Source organism: Hermetia illucens, chromosome 3 (genome assembly GCF_905115235.1).
Source record: "Hermetia illucens chromosome 3, iHerIll2.2.curated.20191125, whole genome shotgun sequence".
Taxonomy (NCBI): domain Eukaryota; kingdom Metazoa; phylum Arthropoda; class Insecta; order Diptera; family Stratiomyidae; genus Hermetia; species Hermetia illucens.
In genome coordinates, this window is record NC_051851.1 from 98054623 (window position 1) to 98071575 (window position 16953).

The 16953-nt window shown below is 42.8% G+C and overlaps 1 protein-coding gene across 1 annotated transcript; it reads left to right on the plus strand.

The window, feature by feature from the left end:
• The first annotated feature begins 1403 nt into the window (after positions 1 to 1403).
• On the plus strand, positions 1404 to 11903 carry LOC119651486 (protein sel-1 homolog 1). Its single transcript, XM_038055099.1, has 8 exons — positions 1404 to 2026; positions 2085 to 2308; positions 9904 to 10422; positions 10479 to 10653; positions 10714 to 10862; positions 10919 to 11253; positions 11308 to 11512; positions 11574 to 11903. Exons 1-8 carry the CDS (start codon positions 1696 to 1698, stop codon positions 11763 to 11765), a joined length of 2130 nt encoding a protein of 709 aa, XP_037911027.1. The 5' UTR covers positions 1404 to 1695; the 3' UTR covers positions 11766 to 11903.
• Positions 11904 to 16953: the final 5050 nt, after the last annotated feature.

Consider the following 16953-nt stretch of genomic DNA (forward strand, 5'->3'; position numbering starts at 1 on the left):
AAAGCCCAAACACGTGTGCTTGTTAAGGGGGTCATCCCGTGTGTCGGATCCGCGGAATCAAATTTTTTCTTTCTGGCATCAATTGTATCTAGATATAGTGTGGAATATAGGGTAAAGTGATTTTTTGATTTTCGGATTTTGATAAGTCACATGCCAGATTTATGCCGATCGCCGTAATAAAGCGCGTGTTTATCGGTCCGAATGAAATTCGAATGACTTGGCTAAAAGGACAAGAAATAAAGCCAAGGCTGTACATGTGTTTCTACAAGAAACCTAAGGTTTATGGATTAGGTATAGCAGATTAATGGTCAATTAAGGTTCTATGGCTAAAAATCGCATCCTACTTTCCAAATGCGTTTTTCTTGAAACCGCATGTTCAAACTCGGCTGCAACCATAGTACAAAATCTATCAAACGAAATTCTTTGAAATTTTCACGACTTATTCAGAACATATTTCTACGGTCCGCAAACTAGGATAATTGCGATTCATTCAGTAGTTTCTTGTTATTCATTATAGAAGCCTAAAAAATCACCAAAATTCACAAAAAAAAATTAACACGGCACCAAAAATTCAGCTTTTAATATTTTTTAATAATCCTAGTTTACGGACTGCAGTTAAGTCTTCGTTAAAATGCTGTTTACTTTTTTTCTTTAAGATGACCGCGAAGACCTCTAGCGTGACAGCAGAAAAACGCCTTTTCCTGGAGATGGGTTTATAAATTTCTCTGTATTTCAATAACGAACTATACTATCGCATTTGTATCTTTATCCAGTTCTTCATAAAAAAATTCTAAAATAGCGAAAAAAAACGGCCTTCACACGAATTAACTAAAATCGTAAGTTTGTTTCGGTCCGTCGAGCCGTTAGCGAAAATTTAACTGTCGCTGCGCGCCGTTTGACGTTCATAACACTCGCGAGCCTCGCGAAGTGGTTTGCGTGCGTAACGGTCGTGACGTCAGTTTTCGATCGCTTCGCGTTGTGACTTAAAAACATTACGGCGAAATGTCAAATAAGCTGAGAAACACAGAGAATATTCCATTAAGTCCCATTGCATACAATGCCTATAATTACGTGAAGTATTTCCTAAATAATTATCTCCTTAAAATTCCGTTTTGACATCTAAACGTTTACAAGCTAAAGTGAGCGACACTCACCGCGCTCGTCGTGGTGCATTGCCAGAGGCTCGCGAACGTCATACGAGATGCAGCTTGTGGTAGAATAGAATTTAAAGTTTTCAGGTTGCCTTCTTGGCACCCATATGTTTCGACTCGTATCTTTCTCACACTTATTTCCAGAACTATAGCCGTCGCTGTTGCGCGCTTTTATTTTGTTTGGGAGAGAAATGTAATCAGAGAGAGCAATTAATCCGTCAGCAGCTCACCTGACGTGTACGTCGTGTGTTGTATGTTTTCCACTGTGCATCTGACGAAAGCCTAGTTTTGACAGCTCGGCGTTCCTGCGATCGAAAGAAATTAAATCCAGAATCTACGGTTTACTTATTTACACGCGCCCCGGACACCTAAGACATTTCTAGTCAATGAAGTCTCAGTTATTTGTGGAAATTTGTCTTGACAGTGCAGCTGACAACAAAAAATTGCCGGTGAAAAGTTCTATTCGGAGATAATTTCCAAGTCAGTCGGAGGAAGAAAGCGATCGAAATTTTGTGATAACAATCCAATGTAGAGAGTATCAAAAATGAGGTTGTTCTGCGCCCCATTAGTATTGGCTCTTATCTGCACAGTCCTGGGCGAACCTCAGGGCCCACCAACGCCTGCACCCAGCGCTGCCGAGGAGCCATCCCAATCCAATCTCCGGAAATTGCAGAAAGTAGTCCAGCAATATGCACAGGCTGATGAGAGAATTCTTAGTGAAAATATTCTACAAGAATTGGACGAGCAGAGCAGAAGCAAGGATTCGGATGCCCTTTTGACTAGAGGAACGATTATAAAGAAGATGAAGTCAGTGATCGATAAAATAGAAGACACCCAGAGGAACAGGCGGAAGGACACCGAAGAGGAATCGGAAGGTATGACCGTTGGCTTGACATATTCTCGCCATTGCACAATTAACTTGACTTATTACAGCCAACACTTTGTACGAGAAGGCACTGATGTTAGTAAGTAAGCCCAACACCGATAAGACGCTTGGCTACAAAATGCTAAGGGAGGCCGCGGACTTGGGGCACAAAGAAGCTAAAACTGAGTTGGCTTGGGCGCATTTACTCGGACACTATATAAACTTGGACATTCCTTATGCAAAGTCGGTTTTCGAGGACATGGCTAAATCTGGCATTCCTGGAGCTCACATGGTAAGTTGGAAAGTGGTGTACAAGTTTTTGTCGGAGTCATTCGTTATCCCGTTTGTTGCGAGGGTCATGTGACTCATTATCTCATAATATGGAGATCTTCGCGAGAATATCTCCGTAGTATAATTGGTTGCAGTTTGTATTAGTTAGAAACAATAACAGCCCAATGGGATGAAAAAATAGGGAGGCGTCACTATCACATTACAGTGTGTTGCCGTATATATGTATTTCTTCTTAAACGGAGTAGATTTACCTTAACGCTAACTTAAAGTCTGTTTTAAACAATGCTGTCTTTCGATCGATAAGGATTTGATGATCTTCGGCAGTGATTCTACAGCGTGGCTCGCAAACACGGTAGGAAACTTTACCTATAATTAACTACAACCAGCTACCCCACTCCCCCATGACCCACAAGGCAATGAAAGCAATGCGGGTCCACACGATTTCAAAGTGCCCTGTACTTGTGAGATATACGGAAAATGGAATCGGCTATGATTGACATGCTCGCACGGCCAATGTGTTGGTGAGATCGGCACTTTTTTACCTACCTATAGTAGACTTGGACGGGATAAGGACACATACTAACTGTGGTCCCGCCATTGTCAGGAATACTTCGTTTTCTAGGCCTTCTCAGCAGCAATTAGTAGCAAATCTATTCCAACTGACCCGATATGGTGTTGATTTTAAAGCTGATAACGCGTTCAACGTATTTTTCATTGCACCAGCAATACTTAGGCAAGCGAGCGTTTGTATCTGCACTGGCAACTTTCTTCTTTTTCTTCAACCTTTGTCTCGTTCAGAAGCCGGTTTGGGTCGCCTTGATCGGCATTTTGTCCTGTCAAAGGCCTGATCTGGATGGAGCCGCGAAGTTTTCAAATTACCATCCCAGGTATCATGTCATTTTTTTTTCGGCCGATATTTCGGTCTATTCCTATCGATGTTCAGACCAATATTGGCAAGTGAGTTCTTGTCAGCGCGATTTATGTGCCCACAGTATCGAGAACGAGTCTCTCTCAATTTTATCACGATCGGGGCAACCCCATATCAATCGCGGATGTGATCATTGCATGTTACGCCAGTGGTTCAACGAAACATCTTTATCTCCATTACCGAGAAGCATCGTTCATTGTTTTTTGTAGTTGGCCAGCACTCAAAACCATAGAGGGCGAGAGAGTGAACGACACCACTGTAAATTTTTGATTCAAGACCTTCGTTGATGCGTCGACCACAAAGAGCGTCAGTTGTGGAGCGCCACTTGATTCAAGTTTCAATTCGTAACGCAGTTCACCATTGGCTGACAACATTGAGCTGAGATATTTAAATCGTTCAGTTCCGGATAGGTCACCGCCTCTGATAGTGAGAGTACCTGTTTATATTTAGATTCAGTCTCAGACCGTGTGGCATAAGGCGATCATTCCATTTTTCAACAAGCTGATCCAGATTAACATTGAAAGAGGTTGGGTGTCTAGTGTGACTTTGTCCATAACAAGTACGAAAGTGCGTATCCTTGATAAACAAGGACGGACACACGAACCGGTTTTTTGATATATTTGCCAAACTTGAAACTATACTTTTCGAAGCGCGGTAGAGCAATTTAACTCAGCGCACGAGTTCCTCTGACACTAGGTTTAGTCGCAAAGTGTATCAGATTAGTTTGTGTAGCACAACGACGGTAATTTGGACATTTTGGTGCTCTAAGTATAATCTCGCGGTGTTTCTAGCGATTAAATTATTTGAAATAATTTGGTGGATTCCCTTCCTTTTTCTATATTGCACCAGTGATGCTTTCTTGCTAGCCAGATGATGCTTTACCCTCCTCACAGACCCAATTGAAGAACTCACTGAGCTACAGAATTGGATCCCAGCTCTTCGCTACCAAGAGCTCAGCTGCGGTGTCTTCCGGTCCTGTTGCTTTCTGAACATTCATTCCTTCTTTAATTGCTCCCTCGACTTCAGTGACGCTGTCGCTGACAATTGCTCCAAATGCGGGCAGTGCTTTTGGAAGTAGAGGATGGCAAATTTTTCAGTTGAAATCTGGCCGAAATATTCCCGGTGACAAAGTACCGTTCTTGCAATCAACGCAACAGAAGTGTTTAATATGCTGTGTACATTTGTGGCTGCTTTTAACAGTCGTTACAGAATCTCTTTCGTCTCGAATGTCGTTTACAGTAGTTTATTTTCCAACCAGAGATGGTTTTCTTCCCGGTTGGTGATTTCGATGAGAAGCTGTTGGTTGGTCACGCTGAGTGTTTTTAGTGCGATTGCACGATTTTTCGATATTACTTCTTCTCTTCTCTCACGAAATCGACACCATTCAATTCGAGGCGGGCCAGTGCCTTCCTACGGTTGTTTAATTGATGGCTTAATTTACAAGACAGCAATCAACCCCCGCTGTTGAGGTGCGATGACTATTCAGTCAGTGACATTGATAACATTTCAACGTCTTATGAGGATATAAGCGGTTAGCGTTATACTGTTACCACTAAATGTGGGAAGATGTGACAATCGTATATAGATGACTTGCATTTTCGTCCAGCGCAGAGGCAACTCATCAGACGCTGTCTCTGCCTCTGCTCTGGGAGCAGCGTGACCGAAGCGGTTACTGGATGTTATTTGCCCCCTTATATATAATAAGAGTGTCCGGATAGCTCAGTGGTTAGAGCACTAGGCTGTCATACGGAAGGTCGCGGTTCAAATCACACTGGTGGCAGTGGAATTTGCATCGTGATTTGACGTCGGATACCAGTCGACTCAGCTGTGAATGAGTACCTGAGTCAAATCAGGGTAATAATCTCGGGCGAGCGCAATGCTGACCACATTGCCTCCTAGTGTACCGTTACGGTCTTGAATGAAGTGCTCTAACACACTTCAAGGCCCTGATCCAATATGGATTGTTGCGCCAACGATTATTATTATTATATTATATAATAAGAGGCAAACATTTGATATACCATACATTCAAAAGTACAAGGCCCTGCATGTCTACAAAATCGACTCTATGCTCGCCGCTCTCATTGCGCCATCAAAACTGCCCGCAATGACGATATAGTGATCGACAGAGACGTTACAAGCCTTTGTGTCAGGCAGTTGCCAGAAGGTATCTTTCTTGGCATCTGGTTGGCGGGTCTGCAGTGAAGAAATGAAGCGTGCTTTCAGCTAATATAATAGTAAGCTGCATTAGCCGGTCATCAAATCGCTCGACTCCTTTAATGGCATCATGAAAACCCTCGGAGATGGCAATGTCAACACCATATCGTTTATAGCCATTTTTGCTGCGTTCGCATTCTATGTCGCAGCTTTTGGCATTGCATCAACGAGTTTCTTGTACAGCGCAAATATCAATGCGCCTATTCCGAAGGGTTCCCCATTTTTCCAGTGAGGGTGCCAATATTTAGCAGGAAAACATATATTTGTTCGTCTCGGACAAATTTACTTACGTCATGAAACCGTTCATGCGTTAAAAACACTTGCTCATTTCTCGGCAAAACCGGGGCCTCAAACGGAGGGCTGTAGTTTAGGGGAGCGGGTAATTTTCTGCTCCGAGTGAAATGCTTACCCTCGGCAGACCCTCCATTTGCCAAAAGAAGATTAACAGAAACCCACCTGCTATCCAGGGATTATGGTTCGCCACCACAATTTAAACCCTGTAATTGCTCATCCCTAGTCATGATAGTCACATCTTGTCTTGGGTTTGTTGCTTAGCTTCAGGCTTCTCTTCAGTACTGAGTTCCGTTACCACGGTAAGGTAGATAACCCCCGAGAGCGAATGTTATTCTTGCAGCCCAAAATACACTTTTTAGGAAATACGAAGGATGCCCGTACAGCATTTTTTGGAAAGGTGCTTCTTCTATAATTCGTGGATAAGAAAATTCCCATAAGAAGATCGCCTGCTTCTGACAATTTTAGATTATTTTACGTTATCTTTTGCCATGTGGACCTTTTGAGATGTCAGTTTGATTAGGAAATATCTTCCATCCAAGTGATCTTTTGAGACCGATCTAGGGTCGAAAATCACAACCGATAACAGCTACGATGATGAAATCCGCGCACGGTTATTGTCAGCCAACAGAGCCTATTTCAGCTTACAAAAACTGTTCTTCTCGAAACGTCTCACCATAGGATCAAAGCTCCTACTGTACAAGACAATGATCTTGCCAGTCCTCATGTATTCCTCGGAGACTTGGACTCTTAGCAAGAAGAATTGCGAACTCTTGGCCGCGTTCTAGATAAGAATCCTCCGAAGAATTTTTCGCCCCCTACATGAGGACGGACGATACCATGACCGGCAGGTTGCGGATAAAATCCGGCTCAATAGGTTACGGTGGGCGGGTCATTTAATCCGTATGGCTGAGGATGATCCCACCCTGAAAGTCTATAAGGGCAATATCTATGGTAGAAAAAGAAGACGATGTAGAACCTGCCTAAGATGGAGCGATGGCGTAGGTCAGGACGCCATCGAATTGGTAGACCTCGGCGCAAAACCGGGATGTCTGGAGTTCCTTATTAAGGCAGGCCTAGACCGGATACCGGTTGTTGCGCCGTTGACGATGATGATTCAAGTGATATTAAGTTAGAGAAAATGGAGGATTTTGTTTGCAAAAGGTACTAAATTCATTTTTTGCACTTGTTGAGGCCTTCAGTGTTATTATTTCATAAATAAATAAAAATCACATTTACTGCAATATTGTGCCCAAACAGCATACATAACTGCAAATGTAAATGTGAAGAAAATGTTGCGCGATGCATCAAAGTATAGAATTGCTTGCTCAGGCTCTATCGATTCTACTTTACATTCGTCATCTTCGAGGGAAAATTAAATACAAATCAGATTTCTTATTTTTATTATCTTAACGTCTAAATTTCAAGGGTGTGACATGGATGTGGGGAATAGAGAGAACCATTGGTTTGCAGGTCAGCCGAACAGTAGCGTGTCTATTTCTGCACGCCTGATTCTAAGCGATCATGGAAGAATGAAGCGGTCCCCGGCTGACAACTAACAAAATTCCCGCTGTTTTCGATTGGCATGGCGGATGATTGATTTCTTATATCAATTTCGCAAAATAAATGCATCTCATTTATGTAAAAATCATTTCATATTAATGAATTTTAAAGCAGGGATTATGTTGAAAAGTATTATATTATATACTCTATTATTGTGTGAAGATACAGTTTCGTTTATATCTGATAAGCAGAATAAGCATAGTTTTTTTAGTGTGAAAGAAGCGCGATCTACTAAGTGTTATAAAATTTTTGCAGAGTGCCATAATCCACCTTGGTTTTATGGGTACTGTCATTTAAATCTCGCAATCTTCGTCATTGCAACTATTATATGTCAGCATGGTCTCTTACCGGTATTAATATCCCTAGAGTACATCCTTATGTGACTGCCAGTTTTATGCTTCCTGATATTACACAGATTTTCATCAAAGTGATAGTATCTTTCTGGTGTTGTTTACTGGGCGCGATTCTCCCAGGGCGATTGTTATTGCCTTCCCTAAAGCGTCCACCTTGAACGCCAGTTTTTTTACATTTGGGATGCTATCATTAAGAGTTTTGAACAACTTGCTTCTAATAAGTTGACGATACCCTCTCCTTGCCTGATAAGATCTCTGAATAATTTGAAAGCCCCTGTACGAAATTTAAGTTCAAGTGCATTCAGCTGTGAAAAAAAATCTCTGGACATTTTCCAGTTTTCTAACCTCAAGTAAGGTGATATCAAGGACCTCAGGTTGGCGTACCGCTACTGTTACACACAAATAAATTGGGACTTATAATATTTTCGGAAAGATAGCCTCTTCGATCATTGATTTGCTTACGTACCTTCTGTTGAAGTAGCAGTCCATCAACGATGACGGGCGTTAAATGCTTCGTAGACTTCAATTTAACCACGGATCACGCAATCAGCAGCCGACATTCATTACCAAGTGATAAGATTACAAATTAACTACTTGAAACCAACCATCTATATCCCCATATTAACATGCACTCGAAATAATTTTCTAGCCCAAAGCCAAGCAAAAAGTCACCCAAAAGTTAGAGGAAAGAACAGGCAATCATAACAACAACAGATTCGTAAGTGTAACTCGGCGTCGGGTTCCGTTTGTGATTTCACATTACAAAACCACCTAACACAGATAACAACCGTATTCGTGAAATCTTTGAAATAACCGTGAATCAAGCCGGATTTGTCAAAAACTGCGGAACTACTGACGCAATACACGCTGCGCGGTTACTCATGGAGAAACATCGTGAGAAGCATCGCCCTTTTTACACTGCCTTTCTGGATCTAGAGAAAGCGTTTGACCGTGTGCCACACGAACTTATCTGGTATGCTTCACGACAACACTTAGTACCAGAAGAACTCGCTGGGGTCAATTGCTCTATCACGATCCGAAAAGTAAAGTTCAAAGTATGGCGGGTGTATCAAAACCGCTTCGTGTCTCTGTTGATGTTCATCAAGGAAGCGCCCTCTCACCACTCCTCTTTGTTCTTGTTATGGACACCGTCACACGGGATATCCAAATGAGGATATACGCGATCGTTATGGGGTTGCACCGATCGTGGAAAAGTTGCGAGAGAGACATCTTCGATGGTATGGTCACGCAATTCGTGCTAACGAGAATTCACTTGCCAAGATTGGTCTGAACATCGAAGTCGATGGTAAACGACCAAAAGGCAGGCCGAAACAACGGTGGCTTCATACGCTGGATGGGGATTTAAAAACCGCGAGAGCGCACCCAGATCAGGCATTCGATAGAGCCAAGTGGCGAAACCGATCACGACAAGCTGACCCCGCTTGTGAAGGGGACAAAGGCTGAAGAAAAAGAAAACCCTCTCTTGATTTCAACCTTACCTACTTGAAAGAATCCGTTGAATCTTTTTCAATGACTGTTTTTCCTTTGATGCTCTCCACGGCTTTTGAGGGACCCCTTATGTCCACTTTTGCTCTCATTCTCATTGAAGGTTTTCCCTTCTTTTTTACTTGTAGTTCCGCCTATGAAATGGAGCAGCGTTTAATCACACTTTGTCCCCTGTCTAATTGATACGTCAGAAATGACGTAATGAATCTAAGCTAATGTTATTTATTCACTGGAAGTATTTCCCTTGATGGCCCACTTTTGTTAGCGGTCGCCTTATATTCATATGGATCTTGATGTGACTGAAGATACATTATTTCAATATACCCTCGCCTCATTTCCATTTCTCAGCTTTACCCTGGAACTCTGGTGTGATTCATTGGAAGAAGAGTGTGAAAGTGGGTTCCTTCAGTTGCACCTTATTTAGATTTTCAGTCATTTAGGCTTTGGTAACCACACTTTCCATCTTTCTTAACCAGTTCAGAGAGTGTCTTTAGCGGAGTAATATTCTAAAATTCGAAAAGATTTGGAAGAAATATCGATACTCGAAAATTAAAAATTCCCTGGTTCCTTAGAATCGATTATTGATTTTTTTTTCAAATACGTATTTCAGCAGCTACTTGCTGCCTTCTTATGCGAATATTTATTTTTGAACTATGACAGTAGTCGGAATCAGCGCTTTATATTGAAATTTGATTGCTTTTTAGTCATTGACAAAATTATTCCTTCAATTCAATTCAGGGACTAGGATTCATGTATTCCACTGGCATCGGTGTAAATGCAAGTCAAGCTAAAGCTCTCGTACACTACACTGTAGCGGCTCTAGCCGATAATACATGGGCACAAATGGCGCTTGGCTATAGATATTCATTTGGGATCACAGTTTCTAGCAATTGCGAGAAAGCACTTTCCTACTATCGCCGAGTAGCGAAAAAAGTGGCGTCGCAAGTAAAATTCTCCGGAGGTCCATCTGTCCATCGGGTTCGCCTTTTAGATGAGACGGAAAATCCCAGTGGACACGAACGTGATTTAATTGAGTATTATCAATTGCTCGCTGATAAAGGAGAAGTTCAATCACAAGTCGGTCTGGGCCAATTATATTTTCAAGGTGGTCGGGAGACTCCACAGAGCTATCAGAAAGCCTTGGAGTATTTCACGCAAGCAGCGAACTCAGGAAACGCGATAGGATACGCCTTTCTAGGAAAGATATATTTTGATGGGAGCGAATATATCAAAGCAGACAACGGAACTGCTTTCAAGGTAAGAATAATTGTGTCATTTAGAAACTTTGGATAATAACATAACTATTTGCTTAGTTCTTCAAAAAAGCAGCAGAAATGGGAAACCCGATTGGCCAAAGTGGGTTGGGGATGATGTATCTGTTAGGACGCGGAGTGCCTAAAGACACCACGAAAGCATTAAGTTACTTTACGCAGGCAGCTGATCAAGGCTGGGTTGATGGTCAACTGCAACTGGGCAACATGTATTTTAGTGAGTATTTTCGCTTATAGCATTCTAATTCCCCCCTAATGTAAATTGTCAACATCTTAGCCGGAAATGGTGTGAAAATGGATTTCAAGATCGCTATGAAATACTACCAGCTTGCATCACAGTCCGGTCATGTTTTGGCCTACTACAATTTAGGGCTTATGCACGCCTTAGGTCTTGGCGTCATTCCATCTTGTCCGTCAGCAGTCGAAGTAAGTATCCAAGAGTAGACTGAGAGTGATGAAAATAATTAACTTTCATAAAATAGTTCTTCAAAAATGTGGCTGAGCGTGGCCGATGGAGTGAACGTTTAATGCACGCTTACCAAGACTACAGGCATTATCACTTTGACGAGTCCTATTTGCAATATTCTCTCCTTGCCGAAATGGGGTACGAGGTTGCACAAAGCAATGCCGCATTTCTTCTTGACCGAAATGAAGTCAGTCTATTCAATGAAAGGTCAGAGGACCTAATACGCGCATTCCATTATTGGAAGCTAGCGTCGGCACAGGGATACTCGGCAGCGCAGGTGAAACTTGGAGACTATTATTACTACGGAATGGGAACTGCCATAGACTATGAAACAGCAGCTTCACTCTATAGGTAAACATAATATTTTGCATGATTTAAGGTTTCCGCTCATTCTTGGTAATTCAGAAAAGCATCAGACCAACAATTTAACGCGCAGGCAATGTTTAACCTGGGTTACATGCATGAGCAAGGACTCGGGATGAAGAAAGATTGGCATTTAGCGAAACGCTCATATGATTTGGCGGCCCAAACCAATGCAGACGCTAAAGTACCTGTTGCCTTAGCACTGATGAAATTGCAGATCCTGAAAAAGATTGATTCATTAAAAAATGTAAGTTTAGTCTGAATTAATACCTGATTAGATTTCGAAAATGTTGATATCCTTTTTTCAGACACCTTTCAAATTTGTACTGCAATTGGACGAGAATATCATGTCGAATTGGGATTTGTATCTAATTACAATTCTAACTTTAGTGCTGGGTGCGATAATGTACACCAGGCGCCCTAATCAGCAGCAGGCGAACGCAGACGACGCGAATCAACAACGCGCTAATGGCGAACCGGCTCCTGTTCCAAACAATTAGCTTAAGTATTTTTCGATGTTTTATTTATACTGTAGATAAATTTAATTTGGTACCTCTGTTGAGCGAAATAGAGTATGCACTTATTATATGTAATGTCAAATATGAGAGAAAAATGAATGTGAATTTTTAAAAACCAAATTGGGTTATATTCAGTACCATGAAAAGTAAATTTGCGATTATAAACAATTGCTGCAATACAAATCGAAATAACAATAGCAATTTTGTAGACTCAGAAGTAGGGCGATGGATGGAACAAAAGCGATCGGCTCGTCGTCCACGGTGACGAGCAGCTTAAGAGGAGCATTTCAGCACCACTCTCAACCACAACAAACCCAGTAAAGTTCAGCCTCTAGCGAATGAAATGGCTAGTCACCGTAACATAGCTGTACGGATACGGATTGCTCCTTCAAACGAAAAGTATTATAGAATCATTATAGTCATTAGTGCACTCAAGCGGGCAAAGCCACTGGACTCGACGGTCTGCCTTGTAATCCCTGCACTATCTGCAGAGTCCCTACTTCTAAATATCCGTAAGTGCAGTTGTCATATGCTTACTCTCTCTCCCAGTCATGGACTTTGGCCAAGTTACTCTAGATTTAAAGGAGAAAGCCCATAGAGTCGTGCTGAAGATTAATAATAAAGGTAAATACCAAAATCTGGAAATACAGATACCTTAATATCAGCATGAAGTTGAGATTTTTTCGCGCCAACGTGCTGTACTCCTACATTAACAACATTTACATCTTGCGGATCATTTTGGAACACTGCGCGGATTTCAGATTTTCGTTTCACCTGCTCTTCATAAATTTCGAAAAGGCTTTTGACAGCGGGAACAGAGTGTTTCTCGAGGGTCCTATACGGGCGAGACATTCCGCAGAAATTTAATAACTATTATCAGAGCGACATATGATGGCGGAAAATTTTCACGGATTTCCTTTTTATTATTTCTGTGTTGCTATATGGGAGTAGCAGACAACACACAGGAAATTCGATTACCAACCCAATGCCACTGACCAAACAAATTGGCAGGAAAAAATCATTGTAGGTAGCGAGCACTTGGCTGCATGTGTCACATTGCCCATCTGTTTATCACTTGTCACTTGGGTACCCATCCACAGGCACAATCGTCACAACTATACATGTAGAACCCAGGCACAATCGAGCGCCAACCTAATTCCGTTCCGGCTAGAAATTCGTATCGGCTCTCCTGTGTGCAGTCTTTTTGCTCCGACACAATTTTAAGCCAAGAATTTCTTCGGGGTGCAGACCATGGTGCTGATGAGCAGGAGGAAGTGCCCGTGGATAGGCCACACATTTGAAAAGGAAAATTCCATGGCAGCTTATACCATGCATTGGAATCTACTATCCCAATATATTTGACTTACCTGACCTCTGTATTTTACCTTTTGCTCTCTCCTCAAAAAAAATCTCCCGCCAAGTAGGGCAGCAAAGCCGAGCAGGGCAACCACAAAGATAAATTTCCCTTCCGTGGCCGAAGCTTGACTACTCAAATTTGAATATCCAAACCTCGAAAGCGGCCAGGAAAATGATATCGACGTAATGAACCACAGGTGCTTCGCCGGCCCCACACCGAGGAGAAGAACCGGGAAGAATCAGTCAGCGATGCATAAGTCGGGTTTTGCCACCAGCAACGAAAGGCAATCCTAGACGCCCTCACTAGAGACACAACTTCAGCTACGAAGCGCCGAATCGGCTTCACGAAAACGAATTTCGTGAAATAATTATGTTCGATGGTAGGTCCCACATTTCCCGACTTACTTCGTGGATGCAGACCGATAAAGTCGATGAACAGCATTTGAAACGGCCTATCTGGGGATGGAGTGAGAACCATAGGAGGACGAAGTGTTTAATTGGGCGCCTTCGTGGTCTTGCACGTAGAACAACATTCCACATATGACTTCACTTGGTAAGCCATACAGCGCCAAAGGTACACGCTCTTTAGACTTGCATTGCGGATAGTCGAAATGTGCGGAAAGAGTGGATTTTTCCGATACGAAAGACTGTGTAATGTGCTCAGTTTGCAACAATTTATATCATAAGGCGTGTTCAACCATTAAAAATATGGACAATTTACGTAAACTGGGTCAAAGATGGGACCAAAGACAAAAAAACGAGTGTGGTTGCAGAAAAATGTGAGGAAATGGAAGAAATTGCCAATTCACTGTAGTTTATATCAATTAAATTTGATACTTTCCGCAGTGAAATCAAGAATTTAGTTCTTCAAATTAGCGACTTAAAGGAAGAGAATATTACGCTAAAAGCCCAAGTGAAGGATCCTTATAAACGGTATTATTTTTTTTCTCCACGTATATGTATACATATTTCTTTTTTCTTATCTTTTCTATTATGTGCCTACTGGAGTCATGCATCAATGCACATTAGAATACTGTTAATAATTTCATGATAGTGGTAGTAGCTGCAGTTTGCAGTGTCAGGAACGACGTTCTGTGTCCTCTTGCGATGCTTGATGGTGAGCTTGAAATTTTAAAGCTTCAATGCCCATCGCGCAAGACGCGAAGTGGAAAGCGTAATCAGTGACCACTTGGAATTCATATCCTCCTTCATGCCTGGAACTTGTAAATTGTAAATTATACGGCAACCAGACACTACTGCTGCATAATACGTCGCGTCGCGTATCTGCCACATGAAAGCAATGTTGACCTCGTCTCCTCTAGGTGTTACTTGGACGAGAACCGCGCCTATGCCAATATATTGAGCCTTAGGCAACCGGCTCAACATCCTATCAATGAGCGGCATGTGATAAGCACACTTTATCGTACAGAGATTGACTTTACTGGCACGCTGTTTGATCGGTTTGGCATCTCCTACATCAATGTGATGCGATACCAACGATGTACGTCCTAGTCCTTGTTTTGTGAATTAGGGAAATTTAGATACCGGAGCTTGCAGCTGAAGCTCCTGCACGGGTGGCAGAACATGCCGCTGGCCACAGGTATCATTAACAGTCTCCAAAGCTCTCGAATCCTGCGAAGACGGAATACCGTTTGTTAGAAAAAGGCCTGGTGCTAAATTAAAAGCGCGAACAAAATCACCTCCCAAATACAGGTTTTGGCCTATACTGGGGATGATCCATAATAGCAGGTCAGCTGTAGATCCTCTAAACCTGACCGTAGCACCTTTCCTAATGTGGAATGAGGAGTCCCACCTGCCGTCTTTAAAGTGAGGCGTAATTTTCGAATGGGGACTTATTTTTCACGCAGGACTTGCTCAGCCAGTCCAGCGGAAATACAAACACACCGAAATTCGGTGTTCACCAAGCCCAGTACACAATAAAGGATGATGTTCGCATATGATTGTAAGTCTCCCTTCGGCTTGTGCACTAGCACTACCGACGAAAGGAATTGATGTGCCCTCTTTCGTACAGCCCAGTAGGCGCGGACGTGGAAAGTGGAACGCTGCCAGCTCCGAGATGCCGAATATGGTATGTTCATATGTCTCCTTTCTAGACAAATCCAGCGAAGGAATCGCTGGTTAAATGGGTGTATTAGAATCAGTTGACTCTTCATTTAAATTGTCATTATTGGATAAAATGCTCATCGACGAATTCGAGTTGGGTGTTGCAGTAAGGTTATATAAGCCTCTGGATATCTCCATCGGAGGCAGATTGACCGAACAGCTCTAGCAGTTCGTCGTACAGCAGATTCCAGGGCAGATGACCAGCCCTCTGCCGACAATGTCAATACCATTCTAATTTAGGTCCAGCTAAAAAACAAGTGGAGATGCCGACTCGAGGAGTAAAACTGCCTTCCCAGGGTAGCTTCCGTCAGCGTTGCCACCCGATCCAGGAAACTGCCTATCGGCATCGAGTCAGGGCTCCCGAGAACTTCAGACCCCATCCGAACACTATCTTACTTACGCGGCCGTCCGGGCAATTGCCTTCTCCGGAAAATCTGTTCAGGTCGGTAATTGGTATTCGACCTGAACTCGCAGATGGCAAATGCGATGCTCCAGCACGAGGGGGTGAAGTATCCCGGTACGGCCGGCGAATCCTCATTAGATACGGTCGCTAAATAACGAACCGTGCAGTGCTGCGGCGGGAACCTAAGACCCCAGATTTCCTCCCGTAGCCGCTCAATCTGCTGGAGGAGCGCAGAGGATCCGTCGGAGTTAGGTTACGTCCGGTGTTTATTTATGGAGAGAGGAAAGCGCTGAAAACGCGCCCATCCCATCTTATGTCGAGCAGCCATTTGCCCTATGGGAGTTTTGGGCATAGCTCTGGCCGGTTTTGAACCCACCTCCTCATCCTCCTCCAACTGTAGGCAAACAGAGGCTTCTTTAAAAACCATGACAAGATAGTAACGATATTAAGAATTCAACAAACAACACAAAAAAATTACTGTGAAAATGCGCGGTATTTATGCTCCTTCCCAACTCCCAGAAAACGTCAGTCCTCATAAACGAAATCTCCCATGAAGAAGAAAGTCAACGGCCACCCACCGATCAAGTAGATTAATCAGCTCAAAGCTTTTTAAGAAAATAAAAGGATAGGGTGGGGAAACTCTACGTTTTGTGAGGAATCTGATCAGAATCGCAGACCTTCATCCCAAATTCGAATAGTCCGGTCGAGACTCAAAGCCACGATCCAAACCAGACACTGACAAAATCAACAAAACGCGTCAATGGGCTTTAATTTTAATATATTGGGTGGATAATTTAAGTTAACTACTCGGCAAACATTTAAAAGGTGAAGCTCCTGAGTTTCGGATGGGCAAGTGAATGGATAAAGTCCATTTCTACATCCTCCATTCAGGCACCTTGGCAATAGTTCACTTTTCCGGCCGCAGGCTGGGCGCCAAATCTGTTACGTACGCAAAAACTGTGGCTGCACATTGGGCGCCAACTTTGTTACAATGAGAGTCCAGGCTATCAACCAACCAAACTCCCCTAACAGGTTTGCCAAGCGGGAATACCGACTGCGCGAGATAATTTGACGAACCGGACGGCACGTGCTGGAGCTAACCCGAATGCTAGCAGTTCGGCTAGATGAAGGCCAAGGCTCTTGGTCCTCAAATATTACCTCCCTTCGCTCGCCGATGTTTGGGTTGTTCAGTAGTTTATCAAAGTACTCAACTCATCGTTCCAATATGCCCATTCTGTCGGAAATCAGATTTCCCTCTTTGTCTCGGCAGGATGAACATCGAGGTAT

Bases quoted from the DNA above. Each gene is read 5' to 3' on its own strand.
- LOC119651486 (XM_038055099.1), top strand. From the start codon at position 1,696: ATGAGGTTGTTCTGCGCCCCATTAGTATTGGCTCTTATCTGCACAGTC. The intron at 2,027-2,084 runs GTATGACCGTTG...GACTTATTACAG, and splicing joins CACCGAAGAGGAATCGGAAG to CCAACACTTTGTACGAGAAG. The intron at 11,254-11,307 runs GTAAACATAATA...TTGGTAATTCAG, and splicing joins ACAGCAGCTTCACTCTATAG to AAAAGCATCAGACCAACAAT.